General features: G+C 32.5%; 2 protein-coding genes across 4 annotated transcripts; one reads left to right on the top strand and one right to left on the bottom strand.

Moving 5' to 3' along the window:
* Nucleotides 1-2,181: 2,181 nt before the first annotated feature.
* LOC119680966 lies at nt 2,182-7,654 on the top strand. Of its 3 annotated transcripts, none has more exons than XM_038094015.1 (20): nt 2,182-2,282; nt 3,122-3,218; nt 3,284-3,328; nt 3,394-3,438; nt 3,507-3,535; nt 3,604-3,819; nt 4,312-4,453; nt 4,516-4,544; nt 4,618-4,723; nt 4,787-4,815; nt 4,889-4,979; nt 5,039-5,067; nt 5,419-5,461; nt 5,542-5,570; nt 5,632-5,956; nt 6,019-6,065; nt 6,134-6,284; nt 6,357-6,385; nt 6,460-6,966; nt 7,032-7,654. In XM_038094015.1, exons 2-20 carry the CDS (start codon nt 3,170-3,172, stop codon nt 7,563-7,565), a joined length of 2,475 nt encoding a protein of 824 aa, XP_037949943.1. In that variant the 5' UTR covers nt 2,182-2,282; nt 3,122-3,169; the 3' UTR covers nt 7,566-7,654. The 3 variants fall into 3 exon arrangements, with proteins under 3 accessions (XP_037949943.1, XP_037949942.1, XP_037949941.1); XM_038094014.1 differs by lacking the exon at nt 2,182-2,282 and adding an exon at nt 2,418-2,644; XM_038094013.1 differs by lacking the exon at nt 2,182-2,282 and adding an exon at nt 2,418-2,644 and having other exon boundaries at nt 2,986-3,218.
* A 16-nt stretch (nt 7,655-7,670) lies between these two features.
* On the bottom strand, nt 7,671-8,861 carry LOC119680968. Its single transcript, XM_038094016.1, has one exon. The coding sequence runs from the start codon at nt 8,780-8,782 to the stop codon at nt 8,078-8,080; it is 705 nt and encodes a 234-aa protein (XP_037949944.1). The 5' UTR covers nt 8,783-8,861; the 3' UTR covers nt 7,671-8,077.
* Nucleotides 8,862-10,711: the final 1,850 nt, after the last annotated feature.

Raw genomic sequence — 10,711 nt, 5'->3', positions numbered from 1 at the left:
AATGCTTCACTCCAAGCAATCTCATTAGTTCCCGAAATACAGTAGACTCAAACTGCCGACCTAAATCAGTGGCAATAGCCTCCGCAAAACCAAAACTTGCCACCCAATCGTCGATAAAAACCGCTGCAACTTCCTCTACCGTAATAACTGCCAGAGGCACAGCAACAAGCACCGAGAAAAACGATCGACGCAAGTCAAACAATAACACTTCCCCTGAGACAAAGGCAATGGGCCCACAATGCCAACATTAACATGCTGGAACCAACTATCAACATCAGCAAATGAACCAATTGGTGTTATAGTATGCCGCTAGATCTTAGACTTTTGACATGCGATGCAACTACGCAAAAACACTGCCACATCTCTACTCAACCCAAGCCAAGCATACCTAGCCTGCATCAACTTCCGCATTGCTCTAATACCACGATGAGTCAAAGCGTGGAGTTTTGTAAGCACTAGTTGCCGACAGTTTGCGGAAACAAAAGGCCGAACACGACTGCGTGACACATCGCAGAACAATTCAATATCCGAATTTTCTTTAACCCAACGCCATCCTCAGACTGGCTCTGCAGCTGAGTGAGCAACTCTGCATCAGCCTTCTGCCCCTCAGCAATCAACTTAATCTCATTTGCCTCCAGCTGAACCGTTGAAACCTGAGACAAAGAGTCAGCCATCGTATTATCTGCACCAGCCAGATGACGAATATCAGCGCAATACTGACTAATAAACTTCAGCTGCCTAGTACGACGAGGTGATGCGTTCTTACTAATGTGCCTGAACGCAAACGTTAATGGTTTGTGATCCGTAAAAATGACGAAATCACGTCCCTCAAAAGCATACTTGAAATGCTGGACCGCTTTATAGAGAGCGGTCAACTTACGATCATAAGCACTGTACTTAGTCTGCGCTGGACTCAAACCTTTTGAATAAAATGCCAACGGGTGAGTCACTCCTTTTATCATTTGTTGCAGAACAGCACTCACCGCAACGTCTGAAGCATCAGTCGTGAGCGTCAATTGTGCATCCAGGGCCATAAAGTTAAGCAAAGTAGCTTGGATAAGATCATTCTTGCATGCCTCAAAAACGGCTATATCTTCCAGAGTTCAACAAATCACCGACTTATCATTCTTACGATTACCAGGCGTAAGATGAAACAACTGCTGTTGATTCTGCACAGCGTTACGCAAAAACGGTCGATAAAAGTTCACCATGCCTAAAAATTGTCTAAGCTGTTTAACTGTCGATGGCAGAGGAAAATCACGAACAGCTTGAACTTTGCTCTCCAGAGAACGTAAACCCTTCGTACTAAAAACGTGCCAAAAGTCATAAATCGAAACTCAAACAGGCCAAATGGAGTTGTAATAGCTGTCTTCGGGATGTATGCTGGTGCGAGCAGTATCTGATGATACGCTCTCTGCAAATCAATCTTCGAAAACACAGTTTTACCATGAAGAATACTCGTCACATCATGAATAAACGGATACCGGTCAGATTTAGATTGCGCGTTGAGTATGCGATAATCGCCGCACGGTCTCTAACTTCCATCGCTTTTGCGAACCATGTGAAGCGGGCTTGTCCAACAGCTTTTCGAAGGTTGACAAATCCCTGTCTGGACTAAAAATTGTAATTCCTTCTTGGCTTCTTCAAGTTTGGCTCCAACTAAACGTCGCGGACGAGCAAATGACGGTGCGCGAAATGTCTCAATGCAATGTTCAACCTTAGTAACTAAACTCATTTGCCTAAATCACGGTATTCATTTACCAGCTTTGATTTTATGTGGATCGGGGTCACCAATTCTGGAGTTGCTTTATCCCACTATAGCTTAACTGTCGAGGTGTTCGGCTTTTATACCATTTGCATGCGAAGTAACAACGTTGCTATTGGGCCTTTTGTGTGTCATATGTTATTAAATATTTGCAGTTGCCATATCCGCCATATATATATATATATATATATATAATATATAATATATATAATATATATATATATATATAATCCAATGTATTATTCTTGATATTGGTAAAAGTAAGATTTTTGGTACAAAGAATATGTTTATACTATCTTATATACCATACCATATACCATATATATACATGTATCCTTTCCTATTGATATTTGATATTTTCAATAAGAAATCTGAAGAAAAAATGTTGGTAGCATTGTCATTCTCAATGATATTAGTATTACTTTTTTTAGCTGTGATTTTGTGTATAAGTTCGTGCTGTTAATCTGTGGATTTTAGATAGTCTAACATATCATCGATTCACTTAATAATTCTATTAGTAATTATTATATCAGAGTTTGCATAAATTAAATTTTTATATATAATTATTGAACACAATAATACATATAAACAATAATTGGTAAACATTTTAATTTTTATTTTAAACTCGCAAGTAGTGACGTCGATTTTATATTCTTTAAAATCGACGTCACTATTGTTTTTTCAAGTGTTTATAAAGTGACTTCTAGTAAATCAGTGTTACCACGTGTTATCTGCAAGATATATAATATATTTTAGTAAGAAAGGCTACTAAACAACGACAAATTCTATTCTAATAGAATTGCTGAAACCTATAATCTAAACATTCTAAAGATTATAGGGTTAGAGTATAGATGCGTAAAGTTTTTAAAATACAAAACGGTAATTTCATATAATAATAATATATTACATAAAAAACTTTACCTATATACATATATATATAATTATTTTACAGTAAACTTTTTCGACAAAGATATTGAGAAATAGGGTCTATATTATAACCATGTTAAAAATGGCGCTTGTGAATATGTTTAATTTACTGAATATTGCTCATTACATGACTTAATTAAAAAATTATAGTGCTTTTAAAAGTAATAAATAAAGAAATATTTATAGAAATAAAAATTAAATAAAGGAAGAATTTTTTAATAACCTTTAATTTTACTACTCCACATTTCCTTGCCATTTTCTGGCAATCGTGTACGACAAAGACGCAAAATCAGATGCTTTGGCAATTCACTTCTACAACTTCTAGAAAGAACTAGAAAGGGCTGTCAATCATTTCACTGATTATTGATCTACGTCTAAATAACCTTAATGTTTATACTAAAATCCAATAAATTCAAATATATCAACTAGAGATCAACTATTCAAAAATAAAAATCACAAGACAAGTTAACTGTATATATGGCAGGGAATATAGAAGAAATGGACTCAAGCTCTGAAGAATCTACAGGTAATTATGTTTTATACACATTCGCATATGACATTTACAAAAGAAGTTAACCGTATATTTGGCAGAAAACTCTGAAGAAGATATAGACTCAAACTCTGAAGAATTTGAAGGTAATTATGTTTTATACACTTCCATATATAATATTTACAAAACAAATTAACCGTATATATGGCAGGAAACTCAGAGGAAGATGTGAACTCAAACTCTGAACAATTTGCAGGTAATTATATTTTACACCCATCCATATATAACATTTGTATTAATATTAAGACTGTTATAACTTTATAGTGGATCTAAGTGCTATCATACGTACGCTGGTAAGTGTTATCTGCATATATATAAAACTATATATAGGTATTAAACGTATTTAATTCCTATAACTTAGGTTAATGATAAAGAATTGGATCAGAAATCCGAAAATGAATTAGAAAAGCAAAAAAAATTAAAGAAAACATCAAAGAAATCGATTGTGAATAAAACTAAACCAAGTAAAAAGAAGAGAGTCGTGATTGCATACTCTGACAGTGATGATACTTGTGATGATTTGTCTAGCCCAGAAACTTTTGATGAATCCGAAATTTACACAAAGCCGAATAAACTCGTAAGTAATTATAATATATTATTACAAAATAATTATATTACAATTATATTATACTAAATAAAAATTATTAGCTGAATCAGTTGAAGAAACCAGTGGTAATAAAGTAAATATACCTTCTACTCAAAAAGTACCCGAATTTAGTAAATAAAACACAAATTTAAATTTCACCTATGCCAACGTTTAATCCAATGCACTTGAGGTAGTCTCACATTAACAGCTGCTGTAAACAAACTAATTGACAGATGGCGCTGAAATTTGTACCATATGTCAAGAAAGAGTGTACCAACATAACAAAAAAAAATAAAAAAAAAATTTTGTAAAAGGTCTATTACTTAAGGAGTAGTTAACAAACAATCCGGGTACTTTTTGAGCAGAAGGTAATTCGTGAATTATTATTTAATATCCAAAATCTTAGTTTTTAATAATAATAGATTGATAAACCGGGAAGTTCAGTGCATTAAATTAATAATACTAATCTCATTGTAATTATAGCCTGAACTAATGACAGACAAAATGATGAGTGTGTATATTAAACCTTCAAGTAGTAACGCTATAATCATACCCACAGGTGCAGAAGAAGATTTGATAGAATTTGATACTAAAATGGAAGAAAAAAATCCAAATACAGTATCAAGTATGTATGCTTATATTATAAGCTAACGATTATATATCATTGAAACTAATTCTAATTTACAGTTGAATCTTCTAATGTAGATAAAGACAATGTAAGTCTTTTTCATTCATATATATAAGATTTTTCTGTAGATATATATCTAACAAAATTTTTTCTTATTATAGTCCAAAGTAATCATAAACGCTTTCTCGGCTAACATTGAAAGTGATAATGAGTTGATAGAAATTTATAGGACAATTAAACAAAAGACCCTACCTATAAGTACACCTTGTAAGTATCTTATACTATATATGTATTGTATAATGTTTTATTATTTTTTATTTAAATTAACAGTTCAAGCACATAATATTGGTGAGATCGATGTGAGTCTGAATCTACATTTATACTATAATTTTCATATATGTATATATCTAACAAAATCTCTATTAATTAAAGTCTAAAATAATTGGAAACAATTTGCCTATTAATCAGGAAAATGGAATAGAGGTAATTGCACTTAAGAGCTCATTGGAAGAAGAAATCACAGGCTAGTATACAATATTCTTACTTTATAACTGTTTTAATAAGATTATTTTTATTTAACAGTTCTACCACGTAATGCAGTTGAAGTTAATGTAAGTTTGATTTATATATATACACTAATACCCCGATTTGCGTTGAATCAAATTGCGTCGCCAAAAAAAATTAAGTTTTGGCTTCGAATTGCGTTGGTAGTGTTTGGATTCGCGAAAAATCAGAATCAAAGAATAATGCCAATAGGCTATATGTTATTTTAGACTGTCTTTGACGCTATTCAATGTGTTAAATAATAATTCTCCAGCAACAACTGCTCAAAAGCCAAAAAATTTGCGTCGCATTTTGTCGGTTCCAATTAGAGACGCAAATCGGGGTATTACCTTGTATATATATGTTATATACACTTATCTGTTATTCATATATCTAATAATATTTTTTTTTAATTATAGCCTGGATTATTGGCAATCGATTTGTCAATAAATTCAATGTCAAGTAAGTTTACTATATTATATATATTCTATATATTCCTACTAATGTATTTGTATATTCATAAAACTATTTTTAATATGCAGTTCCACTACATAATGGTAAAAGCGATGAGGTGAGTGGTATTTTTATAATTTAACATATTTATATAAATTGAGTAATTATAATCATTTAAGCCCGAGCTAATGAGAAGCAATTTGATGAATGATTCTAATGCTATTTCGTTTAATGAAACTATAACAATACCCATAAATCCTAACATAGATACAGATTGTCAAAGTGATTTGACAGTACTAGCAAATTTAACAGTTGTTTCATCTGTTAACCCAAATGAGATCAATGAAAAGTCTCAAGATTTTAATATTGATTTGGGAGACCCAATGGTTTGGAACATGAACCCAGCTATTCCGCCTGTTGACTTAAATGAGACCAATGACAACTCTGAAGATCGTAACATTGATTTGGGAAACCAAACGATTCCAAACCTGTGTGAAAATACAGGTAAGCATTAAATACTTTTTTTTACTAAATAATATATATTTTACTAACTGTTTTGGGATTAGCTGAGCTGGGTGTAACCAGCAAGGATGAAATTAACTTAAATGAAAGTGTATGTATTAACTGACAAATTTCTTTTAAATAAATATTTATACGAAATAATTTTTACGTTATATATAGATTGAACAACCAGTAGACGCCGTTTTTGTCAAAAAGGGTAACAAACGTATTAAAATCACCGAAACAGATATAGATTGTGGAAAGAAGTTAAAGACTAAAAATATTGGTAAAAAGAGCAAATCCGATATTTTACCTACAACCTCCGAAGCAGGTAGTGATGATTAATGTATAATATTTTTAATATATTTTTAATATACATATTATTTATTTATTTATTTTTCAGTCAAACTACATAATGATACTAATGATAACGTAAGCCACATTTACATATACATATGTGCTTAATTTTTATATAGACATATAATATATAATAATATTTCTTATAGTTGAATTTATCAGTAAATAATTTGTTTGGTGATATTAGTGATATATCGTCTGATGAAGACAATTCAATTGTAAGATCTAACAAACAATTGCAACAAAACCAGACTTTAGTAAGCTTAAATAAGCCGATAGAGTTGGACGAGAGTGCAGATATTAAGATAAAAATTCCACGCATTTATGTAGATCTTGGAAAGGATTCGTTTAAAGTGAAGCTACCCAATATACTATCAATTGACAGTGAACCATTTGATACTACACTATATGATGATGAAATTGAGATTACAGGTAAAACGGATGAAGAAGGCCGTGAACGTATAAAGTTAAAAGTGAATAATACAATCCGTTGGCGATACGCTTTAAATGAAAAAAAAGAAAAAATGAAAGAGACTAATGCCCGCATGGTACACTGGTCTGATAATTCCTATACTTTACATTTGGGTAATGAAATTTATATTGCCACTAAAATGCAACTATTAGACGATGATTATGAATATATTTTTGCGCGTCAAGTAAATATAAAATAATATTAATATTTTATAATTATAATCTCTTTAATTAATTTTTGTATTAACAGCAACGCAATTTTGAGGCTCTAGCCAAAATAACCCAAAAATTCACATTTAGACCACACTCTACAGAATCTTCAACACACCGAAAAATGACCATGTCTTTGGCAGAGCGATCCTTTAACAGAGAAGTCGGGACTAAATTTCTCTCCAATACTGGCAAGGATCCAACACTCGAACAAAAACTAAAAATTAAGGAAGCGGAACGTGACTTACGAGCTTATGAACGAAATCGATGTAGAGTGCCCAATGTTAAACTTAAAAGAAAAAAAAACACAAATAAAGAGAACAGCAACGTTGAAGATGGAGAGAATGTGATTTCTATCGATGCTATTAAAAATAGATACAAAAGAAAAAAACCTGAAATAAGCGCCGTATCTAATCTAATCAATTCTAAATCTAAGCAATTGAAACCTTTTGTATCAAATGATGATAAAAGTTCTGGAGAGGAGAGCGTGCAATTCAATGTTAGTCGTACGAAAAAATTGAATCGTCAAAAGGTTGTTTTTAACTTGGATTCTGACGATGATACCAATATTTAGTTCTAGATCAAAACATTTTGCAACCAGTTTATAGTAAATGTAGTAGTTTTTGTTACAATATTTGTTTAGTTTCAAAAAATTTATTAAAAATAAAAGTGCATTATTTTTATAATTTTTGTTGTCAGCTTTTTTAAATTTTTAATTGTACCGAATTATTTATAGAACTACATTTTGTCTTAATTTCATTACAATGGATGGATGGATTGATGCCATAGTAAACTCAAGGCTTCTTCACAAGCATCATTTTCGCTTACTCCCTAAATTCAAAGATTATAACTGTGATCTGTGACTGTGATCATTATATGACGTTTCATGATCATCTTAAGCAACTAGTACTGGCGCCAATACTGCTTTTGCTGCATCTTTCCTTTCAAATAAATAGCAACAGAGAGTTTTTCTTATTCCCCTTACTCGGTTTCAAATGCTGTTTGATTTTCTACTATCAACAATTTCGTTTAAAAAATTATTTTTGTATTTTTTTTCAAAGTTGTTGAATTTCCAATATTTCTGCATTACTTCTTAATATTTTGCATCCTAAGACGATTTTTTAATAACTCACATAAGGCTATTTTTCGCAGGCAATTACATTCCACAGGTCGTGGCTTTGAGAAAGGATCTTTCATACATTCAGAGAAACTAGGGAAAGGAGCACATCTTTTCTTGCAGTTTTTTGGCGTTGGCCATGTTTTACAAACTGGTGGAATGCGTGCACCTCTACAACCACAGAGTCTTATTCTCGGGCATTTTTCTGGTCCAGCAGTGGAGCAACCATCTGACTGCTTTCGTGCCGTATCTAAGCAATCTGACTTTTTCCGTTTCTGCATAGGTGGAAGTTTTGCTCTTTCATAATTACAAATAACCTTAGGTTTCTTTAAAGGTGTAGGGCATTCAACCCACGTCTGAAAGTACTTACGTTTCGATTTATCTGATTCTGTAAAGTAAAGCTCGTCAAAGCGAGGTAGCATATCTGGACATTTCTCGACGCAACATTCCAAATTAGGATGTTGCCACACTGACTCAGTTTTTTCTTCTTCTTTTTTACTCTTCTTGGATTTCTTTCGTGACTTTTTCTTAGCACATTCAACTTCACAGACCGTTTCTACTTTAGCGCATTTTTTTGAGTCCGAAGCATGTCTTAGACATTCCAGTATGGGTCGTTTCAAACTGTTTTTAGAAAACAGATTTAAAATGCGAGGAAGACGCCGAGCTGCTAGCATTTTTATTTTGGGATTTGTACTGTTAAATTTTGACTGCCAGATTAAGACCTTTTTTCAATTTTTGAGAAAAAAATTGATTATAATAACAAAGAAAATTTTTTCCTTTCAATTTTTCTAAGGTAAATAAATAAAATATCTGAAATATTAAAATATCTAAATTATAACAAGAGAAATATTTATGTCGCCTTTTTATCGGGTTGCAAATATATTCACAAACTTAATTACACCTAAATTTATAATTAGATAATAATTAAAAAGAAAATAACTGGATTGAATTTATTATTTAGAAATTAGAATTAATACCCTCATGTAGAGATATTACCCATACGGAATACGCTGAATACTCAGTCCAATGAGGGAAAGTGACATTTATAGCCGAAGGTATAATGCGAAAACAACGCGAGAAAAAACCAAAATTGTTAGCAATCAGAAAAGAAACTAAAGCACACCTACAGGGTGGTGGACCATAACAGTGTATTGATGATAACAAGGCAACCTACTACGAGTATACTTTCAAATATGGACTTGAAAGAAATTAAAATATGGAATCATTTTGAAAGGAGGTTTTCAATTACGATCATCACTCTTCTAATGACCATGTAGACTAACATATGTAGTATTTAAGCAAGGGTTTTTCTATTTCCTCTACTGTTACTATGGATAACACTTACTTACTTACTTAGTTGGGCATTACAAACGTGAGCCGACCTTGATCGCGTCGAGTTGCCTCCGCCAGTCAGTCCGATCAGAAAAACATCTATGGCTTTTAACCAAGCATCTGCACCATACAGCAGGACACGCAAGATAAAAGATTTGTGGAGCGTGATTTTTGTTTTTCGAGAGAGGGCTTTATTTCTTAATTGCCTACTTAGCCTGAAGTAACATATGTTGGCAAGAGAGTTTCTTCGTTGAATCTATAGGTAATTTTTGGTGTTTGCATTGGTTCCCAAATAAACAAAGTCTCTCACAAATTTGAACTTATAATTGTCAATAGTGACGTGGGTCCCAAGATGCTCAAGAGATTGTTGACAGAAAGTACTTCGTTTTGTCATTTACCACAAGACTCACTTACTTCGCTTGTTCTTCTAAGTTGGAAAATGCCGCACTGATGGCGCGGTTGTTCAGGCCAATGATAACAATATAATCGGTATATGCAGGCAGCATCATAAGAATATTATGCCGGTGTGATTTAAATCTGCTACTCAAATTATCTTTTTCAACATTAGGTTACAGTAATCACACGACAAGAAGTCAACATGTGTGAAACCGCGTTTGGTATCGGAGAGGTTCTTCCCGATTCGGAGCTGGTGATGTTGCCTAACGTCATTTTACATAGCCGTATAAGTTTTGCTGGAATATCAAATTCAAACATAGTGGCATAAAGAATCGTAGTGTTAAAAGCAACTTTGAAATCGACAAATTGTTTTTTTTTTTTGGGTTTTTTCCAGAATTTAACGCACTGTGAATATCTGGTCTAGGCTGGACTTGCCAGGTCTAAGGCCACACTGATAAGGTTTAATCAGTTGATTAACGATTGCTTTCAATCTTTCACATAGAACGTTTAACAGAACCTTATATGCGATATTCAAAGACTGATCTCGAGATCACTTAAATTCTAACACCACAAAACCTTATATCACTGTTATGACCTACGTAGAATGTATGAAATGGAAAAAAATAATATATGATACTCAAAAGATAACGTAATGAAATCGATAATGAACTGGAGAAAAAAAACTTGGTAAAATTTTAACAGAATTTTGATTTGAAATATATAATTTCAGTCTTCCTAAACCACAGTCCCAACAATTCACAGACTCAAGTACATAACAACAAACGAACATATGGATGACGTTATATGGAAGTTTAATTGGATTTGAAAATTACTTAATAATAGTTTAAAGTCTTTATACGATAAATGATCAACTA

Source organism: Teleopsis dalmanni, chromosome 2 (assembly GCF_002237135.1).
Source record: "Teleopsis dalmanni isolate 2A chromosome 2, ASM223713v2, whole genome shotgun sequence".
Lineage (NCBI taxonomy): Eukaryota > Metazoa > Arthropoda > Insecta > Diptera > Diopsidae > Teleopsis > Teleopsis dalmanni.
The sequence above is the reverse complement of the archived record's forward strand: the minus strand, read 5'-3'. Positions and strand labels throughout refer to the sequence as shown.

What these genes read in the sequence shown, in the direction of transcription:
- LOC119680966 (XM_038094015.1), top strand. Translation starts at nt 3,170, where the DNA reads ATGGCAGGGAATATAGAAGAAATGGACTCAAGCTCTGAAGAATCTACA. An exon ending in CTAATGTAGATAAAGACAAT is followed by an intron (nt 4,545 to 4,617) that starts GTAAGTCTTTTT and finishes TTCTTATTATAG; the next exon opens with TCCAAAGTAATCATAAACGC. An exon ending in ACCTACAACCTCCGAAGCAG is followed by an intron (nt 6,285 to 6,356) that starts GTAGTGATGATT and finishes TTTATTTTTCAG; the next exon opens with TCAAACTACATAATGATACT.
- LOC119680968 (XM_038094016.1), bottom strand. Translation starts at nt 8,782, where the DNA reads ATGCTAGCAGCTCGGCGTCTTCCTCGCATTTTAAATCTGTTTTCTAAA.